General features: G+C 38.7%; 1 protein-coding gene across 1 annotated transcript; it reads right to left on the bottom strand.

Moving 5' to 3' along the window:
* Positions 1 to 11073: 11073 nt before the first annotated feature.
* On the bottom strand, positions 11074 to 11991 carry LOC122106182 (olfactory receptor 8S1-like). Its single transcript, XM_042677485.1, has one exon. The coding sequence runs from the start codon at positions 11989 to 11991 to the stop codon at positions 11074 to 11076; it is 918 nt and encodes a 305-aa protein (XP_042533419.1).
* Between the last annotated feature and the right edge of the window lie 5440 nt (positions 11992 to 17431).

Genomic DNA, 17431 nt, shown 5'->3' with positions numbered 1-17431 from the left:
ATTTTTATGAATGAATTCAAACTGCAATACAATGTTAGAGCATTCTAATTTGACTATTTTGTTTACCAGTGAATTTTAAATTTTTATGTATTCATGTTATTATCTATAATGATTAAAAGTTTCTTTAGCATTTCTTGTAAGGCAATTTGAATGATGATGAAATCCCTCATCCTTCGTTTCCTTGATGGTACTTTATCTCCCCTTCATAGTTATATAGTATTTAGGTAATAATTTTTAAAGCACTTTGAATAGATCATTACACCTTCAATATATCATCTGGTCCTGCAAAATTTCTGCTGTGAAATCCACTATTAACCTCTTAGAAGTTCCTTTGTATATATATTAGGCTTCTTTTCTCACTGCTTTATATATTATTTTAGCTTTTAGTTTCTGACAGTTATTTGGTTATAATATATATTACTGAAGCCTTCTTTGGATTGCAATTTTGAGGATTTAAACTTTAAATTTCCATATTTTCTTCAGGTCTAAGAAGTTTTTAAGTATTGTTTCTTCATTTTCCATTAAAGTAAATATTTTCTGACTCTTGTGGTAGCTCTCTGGATGGTAATCTCTAAACCTGTGATTTATTTACTATTTATTTTTCCTATTCTCATTTCCAATGGCCTATCTTTCAGTTTATCATTTCTTTTATTTGATATAATCTGGTGCTATAGATCTCTATTGAATGTTTTAGTTTCATTTTTGTATTTTTCAGCTCCATAATCTAAAAATACAGTATATTTTTCTACTTATTTAGATCTTCTTGATTCCTTGCATCTGTATTTTTTTGTATTGAGACATAAAGACCTTACATATATTTTGTTAACTTTATCCAAAGCACAAATTTTGATAGTATTATATGTGATAATATGTTTTCTTATTATTTCAAGTTTCAATTCTTCATTTCCAATACACAGAAATATTATTGGTGGTTTTTTTTGGGGGGGGGGGGTCCAGTTGTGGACCTGAACTCTAGGCCTGGGTGCTGTACCTCAGGTCTTCACCTCAAGGCTAGCGCTTTACCACTTGAGCCACAACGCCACTTCTGGCTTTTTTTTTCTGCCTATGTGGTGCTGAGGAATTGAACCCAGGGCCTCATGCATGCAAGGCAAGCACTCTACCACTGAGCCACCTTCCCAGCCCATGGTGTTTTATATTCATGTCATATGCTGTTGCCTTAACTCATTTACTAATTTTAAAAATTTTGCTTGCATTTTCTACCAAGACAATCATGTCAGCTGCAAATTAAAAAAATGTGTTTACATTTTTTTATTTCTGCTTTGTGCTTGCTACAATCTCAATTTTAGTACTGAGTATTTAGTATTGAATAAAAATGATGAATGTGTACATTGTTAAGCAGAAACCCTTAAGTTCCTCACTATTTAGTAGTATGTTAGCTGTTTTTTTACTATATACTTTATAAAACTAAGAACATTGAAGATTACTTCAGCTTTATTTTTAGAGTTAAAAAATCTTGAGGGCTGGGAAGGTGGCTCAGTGGTAAGAGTGCTTGCCTTGCATGCATGAGGCCCTGGGTTCAAGTCCTCAGCACCACATAAGCAGAAAAAGCTGGAAGTGGCACTGTGACTCAAGTGGTAGAGCACTAGCCTTGAGCTGAAGAGCTCAGGGACAGCACCCAGGCCCAGAGTTCAGGCCTCATGATGAAAAAAAAATCTTGAGTACATGTAAAATTTTATTGAAGTTCTTTTTTTCATTTAGTGTGCAAATATAGTGAAGTATATTCATTTTCCCAGTGTTGAACCAGCCTTGCATTCCTGAGATAAACCTGTTTTGACTGTGATGCACTATTTTTATAAAACATATTTCTGGTTTATAGTTCCTAATTTTTTGTCGAGGACATTGTGAGTCTATGAATAATGGAAATTGAACTACAGATTATTTTCATCCAATTTTGATATTCTTTAGGTTGAAGGTAATGTTAGCCTTGGAAAATGTTGTGCTAAAAACTGTTTCCTTCTCTAGTATTTTCTCCAAAAAAGGGTTTTTAGTTTTCTAAATTACCAGTAGAGCTGGGTGTGAATGGCTCACACCTGTAATCCTAGCTACTCAAGAGGCTGAGATCTGAGGATCACAGGTGAAAGCCAGCCTGGGCAAGAAATCTGTGAGACTATCTCTAATTAAGCACCAAAAAAGCCAGAAGTATACTTGAAGTGGTAGAATGCTAGCCATGAACAAAAAATCTCAAGGACAGTGCCCAGGCCCTGAGTTCAAGTTCCATGGCCAACACACACACACACACACACACACACACACACACACACACACAAAATTGGTAGAATTTATACCAATTTTATTGGTACCAATAAATTTTCCCAATTTGTTGGTACATAAATAAATAAATAAATCCATCTATACCTGACTTATTCTTGTATTTTCTTTTCTTTCTTTTTTTTTTTTTTTTTTGGGGGGGGGTCCGGTCATGGGGCCTGAACTCTGGGCCTGGGCACTGTTCCTCAGCTCTTCAGCTCAAGGCTAGTGCTCTACTGCTTGAGCCACAGTGCCACTTCCAGCTTTTTTCTTTTTACTTATGTGGTGCTGAGGAATCGAACCCAGGGCCTCAGGCATGCAAGGCAAGTGCTCTACCACTGAGCCACTTCCCAGCCCCCTTATTCTTGTATTTTCTTTTGTTGAGTTTCTAACTACAAATTCAATTTATATAATAAATAAATAGAGGAACTTAAGTTTTCTATCTTTAGTTAGCTTTAATAATTTGCGATTTCTCCAGAAATATATCCATTTCATCTTAGTTATCAAATTTATATGCATAAAATTGTCTTTAGCATCCCATTTTTATTCTCTTGAGGTCTAAACATCAATAAAATGATTTTAATGTTAAATTTGCAAAGATTTATTTTGTGTTGTAGAATCTTGTTGAATGATTTGTGTATATACACTAGAAAATACTTTCTGTTGATATTGGCATATATTTTGTAAGTGCTTATTAGATAAGTTGATTGATAACATTTCTGATACACTCTATGACCCTGATGATGATTTTCTATATACTTCTACTAATGACAAAGAGGTCTTCAAATCTCACAATTGTCTATATTTGTCTATATTTTTTATACCTATCAGTTTTTTCCTTGTGTGTTTTTAAGGCTTTAGCTTTAGATCCACACAACATATATATAAATGAATTTATGTGTGTTTGAAAATTAGATGACTTTATCATATGTAACAGCCTTATCTTTCCAAGAGGGATCTTCTTTATTTTAAGGTACATTTTGAAAATTTAATCCAGAGGATTCCCTTTATTTTGAGTCATTTTCCAAAATATATCTTAGTATATCACTTTTTAAATGTATTATTGCCTTCTTAAATTTTAATTCTTATACAAAGCATATATTTGGGACTTGCTTTTTAGTGCACTTTGTATATATGTTTAGATCATTCACATTCAAAATTAATGGTTATCTTTGTATTTACCAAATACATTTTAAAATAATTTGTCTCTCCCCTAAAACAAGCACAACATTGTGCTGTACTAATTATTTCACTTTCCATGTGCAATTGTTTTCCTATCTTCCTTGCCACTGCTGTCTGTTTTCATCTTTATTTATTCTATAAAAATGTATATTGTATTGCTACTATTTTGCTTTAAACAGACTTCAAGATGCAAAGGTTTCAAAAGCTTACGTTTTGCCTTCATTTATATCATTTTTGTATATATCCAAGGTCTATCTTATATCATAGGAACTTTGCTAAAATGTTGGTAGTGTATATCCGATGGAAATATATTTTCTCATATATTGCTTGCTAAGCTAGTCTATACTTCTTCCTTTAAAAAAAAATCTGTGGCATTAAGATTTGAACTAAGGGTCTTGCAATTGCTAAGCAGGTCCTCTACTACATGAGCCACCACTCCAGCCCTTTTTGCTTTAGTTATTTTCAAATAGGATCATATATTTATGCCCAATCTGGCCTGAACCATAAACATCTTATTTACCCTTCCCACATAGCTTGAATGATGGGCAAGTGCCATTGTACCCCAAATTTTGTTGGTTAAGATTGGGCCTCACTTTTATCCAAGGCTGCCTCAGTCTATGATACTCCTGTTATCTGCCTCCTAGACAGCTAGAATTACATGTGTCAGTCATCATACCTGGTTCCTTCTTCCTTACTTTTGAAGGTTATTTTTTGTTAGATCAATTCTGTTTACAATTTCTTTCTTGCAATGATATAAAGATTCCCTTCGATTGTCTTCTTGATGGTACAGTGTGTGATTAAAATTATGACTTCTCCGAGACTTTCAGCCTTTGTTTCTTTACATGTCTCAGAGGAAAACTTTGCAAGAAGGTAAGAATCCCATGTGTCTATAGCCCCCAGTGGCTTTATACTCACACCAATTCACATTTAGCCTTTAGGATTTCATTTTTGTGTTTATTTTCCCTAACAGCTTTCAGGTTGTATTGTCCTAGTTTTCTCTGAAGGTGTTTGTCCTGGATATTTCAGGTTAGCTACTTTCACTATGAGTTGTGTGGCTGTAAATTTTCATTTCTGGACTGAAGCTAAAGGTTGACTCTATCATTTGCCTACCATTTCACTTTACCTAATATAAAATTTTCAATTCCTTGAAATAACTCAAAAGTCACACTCTTTCTAAATCATGGAGATTTTGTTACAATTATTTAAGATTTTGCTTCTTCAAATTTTATTAGACATTCCTATTGGATGGATGTTGGGACTTCCTAAGAACTCATTCCGTTAATATCTTTGTCTGTGTGTTTTATTATATATGAATTCCTCAGTAAGATATTCCATCTTTAACAAGTTTGAGATATCCTAATAATAAAATATACTTGGAGTTTATTTCATATACTAATATTTTTGTCAGTAGCCATGTTTCCTATTTTCAAAATATTAATTGCATTTTTGTATTTTTTTAATCTTTAAAAATAATTTGTTAAAAACTGAAGTTATGTCTCATAGAACATTTGGAATCTCTTGGGATAGACAGATAAATAGATGCAAAGAGAGATAGAGATATTAATAGATATAGTAAGGTTCTTGCTATGTAGCCCAGGCTGACCTCAAAATTTTAATCCATTTGCCTCATCCTCTTTAGTGCTTGTAATATTTATATGCACTCTACCTGGTTCAGAATATCTTTTTTTTTAATTGTCAAAATACCATACAGAGGGGTTACAATTACATGGGCAAGGTAATCAGTACATTTCTTTTTTTGGGGGCGGGGGGGTCGGTCGTGGGGCCTGAACTCTGGGCCTGGACGCTGTCCCTCAACTCTTCAGCTCAAGGCTACTTAGTGCTCTATCACTTGAGCCATAGAGCCACTTCCAGCTTTTTCTGCTTATGTGGTGCTGAGGAATTGAACCCAGGGCCTTATGCATCCAAGGCAAGCACTCTAACACTGAGACACCTGTCCAGCCCCAATTATTAACTTTTTGTCAGTTTTTCCTCATATGTTCTAGAATTAGGACTCACATTGATTTTGTTTTGTTTCTTCTCCTCTATGCTCATTTTTTGCTATCTGGAAACTGATTTCACACAGATCTTTGTGGCTTTTCTCCAGTCCAAACTCTAGTCCTAAAACAGTGGCTCAGAGAGATACTGACAAGATATTAGGAATAGGAAGGATACCACAAGCATAAACCAATTTCTGCTACATCTTATAGAGACCTCTGCCCATTAGTTTTAAACCCACAATTTTAATTAACACAAAGTCTCAGAAATTAAATTTTGAAATTGCTTTTTAACTTTTAAGTTTTCATTTCCTTTTACATACTCCTCTGATCTAGTAGGAATACAAATATATTTTTTTCAACAAAATCACACAAAAATCACCGCCCTCAAGAAATATTGTAGCAGATGCCAGTGGCTCACTCCTGTAATCCTAGCTACTCAGGAGGCTGAGACCTGAAGATTGAGGTTCAAAGCCAGCCCGGGAAGGAAACTACATGAGAACCTTATCTCCAATTAACCACCAGAAAACTAGAAGTGGCACTGTGGCTCAGGTGGTACAGTGTTTGCCTTGAGCTGAAGAGCTCAAGCCTCATGACCAACAAAAAGAAGGAAGGCAGAACGGTAAGAAGGCAAGAAGGCCGGCAGGAAGGCAGGGAGGCAGGAAGGCAGGCAGGAAGGAAGGCAGGAAGGAGAGAAGGAGAGAAGGAAAGAAAGAAAGAGAGAGAGAAAGAAAGCAAGAAAGCAAGAAAGCAAGCAAGCAAGCAAGCAAGCAAGAAAGCAAGAAAGAAAGAAAGAAAGAAAGAAAGAAAGAAAGAAAGAAAGAAAGAAAGAAAGAAAGAAAGAAAGAAAGAAAGAAAGAAAGAAAGAAAGAAAGAAAGAAAGTGTAAGGTCCACTCTTGGATGGTGAGCAGACTCCACCCTCCTCGCAGCAAAGTTTCCTCCCAGTACCTGCATTACCTAGGCAACTGGCACACCTGGATGAGGTCACATCTGCATCCGCTGAGGTCACATCTGAATTTGATGTGGCCACACCTTTATCCACCCATACCCTAGATAAGGCCTAGCCCAGGCCCAGACTCTTTCCCAGCTTTCCCAGCTCTCTTTCCCAACTCTCCCAGCTCTTTCCCAGCCGTGTGGAGGGCCAACATGGCCTGGTGCTGAAGCATTAAAGTAATTCCATTCTTGAGGCAGTGACTATTTGTTGCTTATCTCAGCTAGCAGAGCAACACGTGGTGGTAATCCAAACACCCGGTTGTGTGCCTTTATAAGCCCTGCAAATCCTTACCTCAGGGCTCTCCTCCTAGGCTCCGCTGTGTCGGAGTGCAGGACAAGGCTCAAGCTGCAGCCCGTCTAAATAAAACCTTGCTTCTGCATTTCAGAACGTCTGACTCTCGGTGGTCTTCTTGGTGGGGTCCTGCGACGTGGGCACAACAGTTCCAGCTGGGACAATGAATAAACCTACCCCTTACCTGAATATCATGTGCATGGTGTGGTTCTTACTTGGCAACCTCTTTTTTAAAACCTAACAGAAACGGGCTGGGAAGGTGGCTCAGTGGTAGAGCGCTTGCCTTGCAAGCCTGAGGCCCTGGGTTCGATTCCTCAGCACCATATAAGCAAAAGAGAAAAAAGCCAGAAAGTGGCGCTGTGGCTCAAGTGGTAGAGTGCTAGCCTTCAGCTGAAGAGCTGAGGGACAGCGCCCAGGCCCAGAGTTCAGGCCCCACAACCGGACCCAAAAAAAAAAAAAAAACCTAACAGAAAGAAGGAAAGAGAGAGAGGAAGAGAGAGAGGAAGAGAGGGAGGAAGGGAGGGAGGAAGAGAGGGAGGGAAAGGAAGGAAGGAAGGAGAGAAAGAAAGAAAAAAGAAAGAAAGAAAGAAGGAAAGAAACAAAAACAAAGGAAGAAAGAGAAAGAAAGAGAAGGAAGAAAGAAATATTGCCCCAATATCATACTATCTAACGAATATCCCATGCTCAAATTTTCCTATTTACCATAATAATGTCCTTTAGAAAAATACTGACATTTTGAAAGAATGGCAAGATGAAATAGATATATCTTCTATTTTGACTCTGTGAAAACACAGACCCATCTCCAGGAGATTTATCCTGGCATGTGCTTGCTACCAAGCAGGACTGAGACCCCCAAGCCCAGATTTTATAAATCACATGATTTCTACTACCTCCTTCCCCTAAAGGGATATGAATTGATGGGCAGCATCTGAAAGCACTGAAGCCATAATGCGTACATTTCTTACCAAGCATTGCAGCCTCCTCCTTTGTTTACCCTTCACATCCCTTCCCAGCCTCCCCCGTCCCCCCCTAATCCCAATCCTTCTCCCTCCCCCCTTCCCCCCCCCCCCCCCCCCCCCCCGCACCAACGTTGTAAAGCTCGTTTTGGACATGACAACTTGTACTTCTCATTGTTGCAACAGGTCCACCTGTATCCTTAAACAACTGGTTTTTCCCCCATCTCCTCCACAAGTTATACTGACATCAAATATAGTGAAAGCAGGGGTTATACTGTGGGGGAGGGACATACAAAGCAACAAAGAGATAATCTTATAAATGTGTTAGAAACACATGCATGAAAGAAAAAAACATTAAAATACACATCTAAGGGTTCATTTTCCTGACATCACATTATCTGACCTTTTCCGCTTGACTCATACATATACTAGATATTACAAATAAGGGAAACCATGGGACCTACGTTTCTTTGGGCCTGGCTTACTTCACTTAATATAATTTTTTCCAAGTTTTTCCATTTCCTAACAAATGGGGCAATGTCATTCTTTCTGATGGAGGCATAGAATTCCATTGTGTATATATACCACATTTTCTTGATCCATTCATCTACTGAGGGGCATCTGGGTTGGTTCCATATCTTAGCTATGGTAAATTATGCTGCAATAAACATAGTTGTGCTGGTAGCTTTAGTGTGGTCTTGTTTGTAAACATTAGGGTAAATGCCCAAAAGTGGGATTGCTGGGTCATAGGGGAGCTCTATGTGGAGTCTTTTGAGGAACCTCCATACAAGCAGAGGGCCTTTGTCCTTCATTTCTCACTGATTCTCTGACACATTCAAAAGACAGCCCTATGCTTAGACAGTTGCTTTCCAAACAGGTGATCTTGTGGAACAAATGAGAAACTACCCAGCACACAGGCTATTAAGGACCTTGTAATCATCAGGGGCTTCTAGTACACAGAAAAGGGAAGTTTCTATATGGAAAGAAGATGCAAATCAGGCAAACTACCATTCCACAAGAGGCTCCATTCTATGTTACTTATATCTGAGTGGTGCTAAGGATCAGGGATGCTGCCATGAGTTCATAGGATAAGGTAAATGGTGCCCTTTAAAAATTTAAGAGTATTAGTGAACAACCCCTAGAAATAGAAATAACTAAGTAGTATGTGTGCTTGAATTTTGTTTCTGTTTTTGTTTTTTGTCAGTTGTGGGGTTTAAACTCTGGGCCTGGGCGCTGTCCCTGAGCTCTTCAGCTCAAGGTTATCACTCTACTACTTGAGCCACAATGCCACATCTGGTTTTCTGGTGGCTCATTGGAGATAAGAGTTTCATGGACATTCCTGCCCCTGCTGATTATGAGCCATGATCCTCAGATCTCAGTCTCCTGAGTAGCTAGGATTACAGGCATGAGCCACCGGAGCCCGGCTTGAATTTTTTTAACACAATAAAAATGAAAAGGAAAAAAAAGAAGGTATTTGGTGATCTATTTTTAGAATTTTGTATGTGGCCTTTATCAAAATAAATTTACCAAAGGCAATAGATAAGCCTTAGTGGACAAAACTGTTGTAGCAAGATGGAAACAAGAGGTTTTTATATTGTACTGTTTGCAGTTCTTTTTTCTTTCTTTTTTCCTTTTTTTCATTCCTTTTTGTCACTGTTTTTTATTTCTGTACCCTTTGTCTTGTATATAAGGTTATCTGATTTGGGGAGGGGAAGGAGAATCACAGAAATGGTGGGACAAAAGGTGAATCAATTCAGAAGTGATGCTCACTAGCGACACTGTGTAGGAAATGAACTTTATAACTTTGTGGGGAAGGAGGTCAGGAAGGGAAAAGGAGAAAATGAGGGAAAGTTAACACTCATTACCTGATATATGTAACTGTAACCCTTCTGTATATTACGTTCAAAATAAAATTTAAATTAAAAAAACTGTTGTAGCCAGGGAGTGGTGGCTCACACCCATAGTCCTAATTATTCAGGAGGTGGAAATCTGAGGATTGCTGTTCAGAGCTAGCCCAGGAAGACAAATCTGGGAAACTGTTATATCCAATAAATCAGCAAAAAGCTGGAAGTAGAAGTGGAATCAAGTAGTTGAGTTCCAGCCGTGAATGAAAAAGCCAAGCAAGAACAAGGAGCCCTGAATTCAAATCCAAGGACTGGAAAAAATTAGTGGTTAGTATCCGTAATCATAAAAAGATACTCAAGAGGCAGAGATTGAAAGGGTCTCAGTACTAGGGCAGCCTGGGCAAAGAGATCACAAGATCTCAAATCAACAAAAGTGTTGGTGCGGTGGCATCCAGCTATAATACAAGCTACACAAAAAGAACAAAAAGGAGGATTGTAGCCTAGGCCCAGAAAAAAAAAAAGAGGGACACTGCCTGAGAAATAACAAAAGGAAAAAAGAGAAGGGGACATGGCTCAAGGGGTATTACACCTACCTGGTGAGCAAACTCCAGTACTAAAAAAAAAAGTTTTGTTTTTGTTTTTGTTTTTGCTTGCCCAGCCATGACTGCAGAGTCTGTGAATTCATGGATTGATTAGCATTTACATCACAGACTATTCTATCCATGCAGCATGTTTCCACAGTGGGCTATTGCCTGAGAATTCATTGTAAATACATTCTTAGGTTTTTGGCCCATAACCTGCACACTCAGAAAATATTTATTGTATAGCAAACATATAGAAAGCATTAAAAAGTAGTGATAAAAAACATCCTTGTTTTTTAATGTTCTTTGCTATGAAAGAGAACAAAGGTGAGAATGACAGATTGGCAACTTATAAACAAGGTAAAAGGTAACATCAAAAAGAATAACAATTTCTGACCATGATAATTCTAGACCATACACTTCATACACTCAAATCTTTTAACTGGAAAAATCTCTAATTGTGTTTCATGACATTTCCCAAAATTCAGCTGATTTTTTTCCTGTGTTTACCATTGGCTCTGTCCAGCATATTCTCTGCCATTGGCTCACTCACATTCTGCTATTTCTACAGTACCATGAAGGCTGAATAGTAACCTAACTATAAGTTTATATGGACAGCTAACACACTCTCTCTCTCTCTCTCTCTCTCTCTCTCTCTCTCACACACACACACACACACACACACACACACATTACAGATCATTGACTATTGAGTAAACAGTTTGAAGTAGATAGTCATCAGGTTCTGTTGAGCATGCTTAGGTCCAATAAACAGTATCAGATGTCTCCATAGTCCTTGGATGTCTATACCTTAAATTCCACCTTTTCTCAAGAATTTTAACGAAAATTTTAAGATACTGTGCATATCCATATGTCATAATAGTGTCTTTAATAAGGCATTACTCACTGACAATCTATCCATTTTACTCATCATTCTGCTTTTCAATCTATCATTTGAAATTCTAGGAACATTTTCTCAACATTCTTCTAACAGCTGCCTTCACCTCTTTGTTCTTCAGACTGTAGATGAGGGGATTCAGCATAGGAGTGATCACACTGTACTGCAAGGAGAAGATTAATTCTTGAGTGGATCCGGAATTTGGCATGAGATAGCGAAGTAATCCTGAGCCATAAAAGAAGCTCACAGCTGTGAGGTGGGATGAGCAAGTAGAGAAGGCCTTGCTTCTACCTGAGGTGGATCTGATGCTCAGGATGGTGAGCAAAATGCGAATATAAGAAAAAACTATCAGGAGAAAATTACCAATGAAATGCAGAAGGCTGGAGCAGAGGAGGGTGGTAAAACTTGCAGATACATCAGAGCAAGACAAAGGGTAGAGAGAAGGCAATTCGCAGATGAAGTGGTGGATATTTTGAGCCTCACAGAAGTCTAACTTAAGAGCTACAAGGATGTTGATGAGAGCATCCAAAAAGGCCAAGCCCCATGAGCCCCACACCAGCCCAATACACAGTTGTCTGTTCATCACCTGGCCATAGAGTAGAGGGGAACTGATGGCAACATAGCGGTCATAAGCCATCACAGCAAGCAGGCAGGATTCAGTGCCACCAGTGGCAAACACAAAGAAGACCTGAGCCAGGCAGCCTTCCACTGAAATGGTCTTCTTCTCCGATAAGAGGTTTTCCAAGAGCTTAGGCACAGTGACAGAAGAGTGGCAGAGATCCAGAAAGGACAACTGTCCCAGGAAGAAATACATAGGGGTACAGAGGTGGGAATCGGTCCTGACCACCAGCATCATCATCAGGTTCCCCAGTATGGTCAGGAGATAAATGGCCAGGAATATCATGAAGAGCAGAGCCTCGATCAAAAGGTCATCAGACAGGCCAAGGAGGACAAACTCAGAGACAGCACTGTGGTTTCTCATTGCCTTTGGTGTTTTCTTTGGAATATAAGAAATATATTGAATGAAATCTCTTCTTATGCCTACCAAATATCTAAGTGCCCTCTCATTCCCAACGTCTTATGTCTATCCAAAAGTTTACATTTAGAAATGATAAACTTCTATAAGTCTCTAGATATTTTTTTTTGTCAGTTGTGGAGCTGAATTCTGGGCTTGGACCCTGTCCCTCAGCTCTTCAGCTCAAGGCTAGCACTCTACTACTTGAGCCACAGTCCACTGCCAGCTTTTTTCTGCTTATGTGGTGCTGAGGAATTGAAACCAGGGCCTCATACATGTGAGGCAAGCACTCTACCACTGAACCAACTTCCCAGCCCCAGTCTCTAGATTTTCTAAACCCTGTGATAATCTTTTCTACAAAGCCTCAACTCTAGATGAGTCCCCAGCTAGCCTTATTATTTTTCCTTAACTGCTTTAAAGTTTGTTACTGATGTTTTTATTTATTTATTTATTTAGTCTGTTGTGGGGCTTGAACTCTGGGCTTGGGCACTCATCAGCTCAAGGCAAGCACTCTACCACTTGAGCCACAGCACCACTTCCAGTTTTCTAGTGGTTTATGAAGATAACAATCTCAGGGACTTTCCTGCCTGGGCTGGCTTTGAGCCATGATCCTCAGATCTCAGCCTTCTGAGTAGCTAGGATTACAGGTGGGAGTCACCAGCGGCCAGCTCTGATGTTTTATTGTTAAAGCTTCTGGAGAATGTTTTCAAACTACTGATAACAATCTAGTACACAGGGTGAGATTGTGAGAAGAATAAGAGGTAACTGCAGAAACTGTGTCTCTTAGAGTGTCAAGAGCAGTGGGGTTTCAAAGCATTAGCAAAAATTGTACCATCCAGGAGCTGGTGGCTCACACCATAATCCTAGCTACTCAGGAGGCTGAGATCTGAGCTTCATAGTTTAAAGCTATACTGGGCAGGAACATCCGTAAGACTCATCTCCAATTAACCACCAGAAAACTGGAAGTGGCACTATTGCTCAAGTGGCAGAGTGCTAGCCTTGAGCTGAAGAGCTTAGGGACAGCTCCCAGGCCCAGAGTTCAAGCCCCACAACCAACCAAAAAGCAAAAACAAAAACTGGGCTGAGCTGGGCATCAGAGGATCACAACTATGATCATAGCTACTCCGGAGACTGAGATCTGAGAATTACAGTCCAAAGCCAGCCTAGGCAGGAAAGTCTGTGAGGCTACTCTTCACAAATACCAGAAGTGAAGCTGTGGTTTAAGTGGTAGAGCCCCAGCCTTGACTGAAAAAGCTAACGACAACACTAGGCCCTAAGTTTAAGCCCAATTACATTCTCTCTCTCTCTCTCTCTCTCTCTCTCTCTCTCTCTCTCTCTCTCTCTCTCTCTCTCTCTCTCTCTCGTGCACACACACACACACACACACACATACACACACACTGCATTATCTAGAGACTAGAAGTCAGGCTCAAGGGTTAGATCACTTATCTACCAAGCTCAGGACCGTGGCTTCAAACCCTAGTACTTCCAAAAAGATGTGTTATCTATAAATGAAAGTTCATGTGCTGATGAATGAATAAGTGAATGACTAAGGAGGAAAATAGTTTAGGACTTCACTGCTCACAGACAACAGCCCTGATTAAGAACCCTTAAAGGATTTTAGACATCGAAGGAATGTAGTAAGACATTTTTTTTTTACCTGGAAAGGTTTGATCCAAAGTAGTAGCTCTTGTATTATTCTGTACTTCCAGTTACCTTTATAGAATATACTTAAATTAAATTAAATATATGGATCCTCTCTGACCTTGTGTGTTTATAGTCACTTGTAAATCTCAAATTTCTCCAAGTCTATCAATAGTGCCTTCATCTCCCTCTACTCCTTATGGATTGCTTTCTATCGTTAGCGCCCAAATTTTCCAAGTTCTTTTGTATAACGCAGACCTTCAGAACAAGGAACAAAGAATGCAGCAAGACATACAAAGCCAATCTTGTCTCAGTGTTCCCCAATGTAAAACAGAAGCTAAAAGTAACTGCCTTGAAGTGCTGTGAGGAATCACAAACAAGTATATGCACCAGAGTGACCAGAGTGAAACCCAAATGTCTTATGTTCACAAAAGGCTGAAAAGAAATGGTCTTGAGAGGCAGACCAAAGCATCTTAGGTAACAGAAATGAAAACTACATCAGACAGAACAAACTGAACAGATAAACAGAAGAGGAGAAGATTCAGAGGAAAAAAGTACTGACAGGAAAATTGAGTAGCAGTAGAAACTAGGAGAACCCTTAGAGGACCCAGAAAGATTATTACCATGCTCTGCCTTTTCTTGGTGCAGAATGTGTCCTGTTTCTCTGAGGTAATGGCTGTGCCTCTGAATTCCAGAGAAATTCACATTAAAGATAATAATGTACCATAACTTTCCAGTCTTAGGAAGTGTCCTGGCCTTTTCTACTTAAGACCTTTTGTGCATAAAGAGAAATAATGCAACCTTATTCCTCAAAAGCTCCTGCAAAGAAAGACTTTGGCAAGCTTTCCTGAACTTTGACAGCATTGTTGCTCTTATCTTTGAAAGACTCCTTTGTAGTTTTAACCACAAAGAAAAGGAAAACATCAAATTCTTAACAAGTATCAATAGTAACTTCTTTCATCTTTCCTCTAGCAATAATTACATAATAATCTTTCTGCAGTTGTTAATATAGTGCTAACAGCACCATTCTAACAAAGAAATGTGGAAGGGTTTCTGGGTTAATGTGGCCAATGGGACAGGCAAGAGATGACCTGAATGTCCCAAAGGTATCTGAGTCTATCCTGATTGCTAGAAATCAATGTGGGCTTATTAGCTAAAAAAAACAGTTGCTACATGCTTCCTCTGAGACTTTCCACTGAAGTGAATTGACTCTCAGCTTATTATTAGATCATATTTATTAGTATTTTATGTTTAATATATTTAATGTATAGACACTAGAGATATAACTACTATATTATTAAATTGCTATATATATCAAAGGCATAATTATACTGTTATATGTGGTGTTACATGATCATTGATAATTTAAAGTTATTAACATGTTTCACATTTTTGTTCAACTTTTCTGCATCTGAATTCAAAAGCTTAATAGCTATAACTAAGATTTCAAAGGATACCTTTGGCCCAAATTAGTCAAAACTGTTAAAAGGTTTTAAGGAATCAAAAGGTAGAAAAATAATTTCAAAGTGTGAACATTGAAACCTTCTTTTCTTTCTTTCTTTCTTTTTTGCAAGCAACAGGGCTTAAACTAAACATCTGGTGCTCTACCACTTGAGCCATGTCTCTAGACCAGCTTTGTCCTGGTTAATTGGAGATGGAGTTTTAGAGACGTTTCTGCTCAAGTTGACATCAACCTGCAGTCTTCTAGATCTCAGCCTCCTAAGTAGCTAGAATTTCAAGCTTTAGTGAAATCCTCCTTTTAAATTGTTTATTTAGTGTAAGTCTTCTGGTGATGCATTTATTTCATCTTCATTTTTATTGGAGGTACTGGGGTTTGAACTCTAGGCCTCACATTTGCTAAGCTGGTACTCTACCACTTAATCCACTCCACAAGTCCTTTTTTGTTATTTTTGAGGTAGTCTTGCTTTATGCCTAGGTCATCCTGGATTGTGATTCTTTTATTTGTACTTTCCTGTGTTACTGACATGACAGGTGTGTGCCACCATGCACAAACATTGTTTGAGATAGCGTCTCGCAAACTTTGTTTCTGCAAGAGCCTGGCCTCAAACTGAAATTCCTTGATCTCCACCTTCCAAATACTGAGGAATACTGTACCTAGCTCACCTTCATTCTTCCTTTGATCTCCACTATTTCATTTTTATTATTAAATACTATTTTAATTGTACAGAATTAACATTTCTCTTGAGAATTCAGTTGACAGTCTAATTTTTCTTCCTATGGAATTAATTTGCCTTTTCTCCTCTTACTACTTGTTTGTATTTTCTGACTTTTGACTTTCTATAATTTTATTATGAGGGATACAATATAGATTTCTTTTTACTTGCTACACTTTTGTCATTCTTGCTTCAGATTATTTTTCAAAAATATGAAGTTGATTTGAAGGCTTGCTAACATAATCCTATAATCCCTCTCTCCTTCTGTTCCTCTTTCCCATCCCATAGATAACCACTATCCCAAAGCCAGAATATCCTCATAAAAGATATCCATAACCTATTCCCTGAATTTTGTGAATAAACTGTATTGTAGGTGAAAAAGATGACATAAATATTAAAGGCCTTGGGCTGGGAAGATGACTCAGTGGTAGAGTGCTTGCCTTGCATGCCTGAGGCCCTGGGTTCGATTCCTCAGCACCACATAAGCAAAATGAAAAAAGCTGGAAGTGGCGCTGTGGCTCAAGTGGTAGAGCGCTCGCCTTGAGCTGAAGAGCTGAGGGGCAGTGCCCAGGCCCAGAGTTCAGGCCCCACAACCGGACCCAAAAAAAAAAGAAAGATTAAAGGCCTTAGGCCAGGCACTGGTGGCTCACACTTGGAATCCTAGTTACTCAGGAGGCTGAGATCTGAAGATTGTGGTTCAAAGCCAACCAGAGCAGAAAAGTGTGTGAGACTCTTATCTCCAATTAACCACCAGAAAAATCAGAAGTGGAGCTATGGCTCAAAGTGGTAGAGTGCTAGCCTTGAGCGAAATAGCTCAGGGACAATACCTGGGCCTTGAGTTCAAGCCATGTGACTGCCAAAAAACAAACAGGCAAAAAAAAAAAAACAGGCCATGAAATGGGAGATTTTAATGGACTATCTAAGATAACCAGATCCAATCTCATTAGCCCTCTACAGAGAACTTCCTTCCACTGGTAAGAGAAAGATGTTGCAGGAATACAAGTCAAATTGATTCAAGGCAATGCCTGAGGGCACTTGGCCCACTCCTACTCAGTGGGGGGGATGCATGACCATTATGAGAACTCAACCACTAGGAGTAAAAGCCAGCCCCAACAGCGAGCCAGCGAAGAAGCAGTGACCTCAACCCTACAACTCAAAGAAGCTTAATACAGTCTTCCATCTGAGCTTGAAAGTAGATCCATACCCAGAACCTCCAGAAGGGAACACAGCCCTGCCAACCCATCCGTCTCAGCCTGATGAGTCTCTAAGCAGAAGACTCAGCTGCTCGCTCTGTACCTCAACTTCTAACCTATAGCCTTCTGAGACAGTCAACAAGAGACTAGATACGTTGCTAAGCTCATAGCAGTAAGTTACAAAACTAGTAGAAAGTTCATAGATTTTCCAAGCATACTTATACAGTTTATAGTATATAACAATAATCTACCATTTGTTGCCTATTTAACTATGAATATGTTACCTGGCTTTCTGTCACCCAGTTTCATTAGTTATACAGTCGGGGCAATCATAGTAAGTAGTTCCATGAATTTTTTATTATTTAAGTGTGACAATAATTTTTTTAATTAAAATAA

Source organism: Dipodomys spectabilis, unplaced genomic scaffold (assembly GCF_019054845.1).
Source record: "Dipodomys spectabilis isolate Male_0828 unplaced genomic scaffold, ASM1905484v1 ptg000039l, whole genome shotgun sequence".
Lineage (NCBI taxonomy): Eukaryota > Metazoa > Chordata > Mammalia > Rodentia > Heteromyidae > Dipodomys > Dipodomys spectabilis.
Note: the sequence above shows the minus strand (reverse complement) of the source record. Positions and strands in the feature narration are given on the sequence as shown.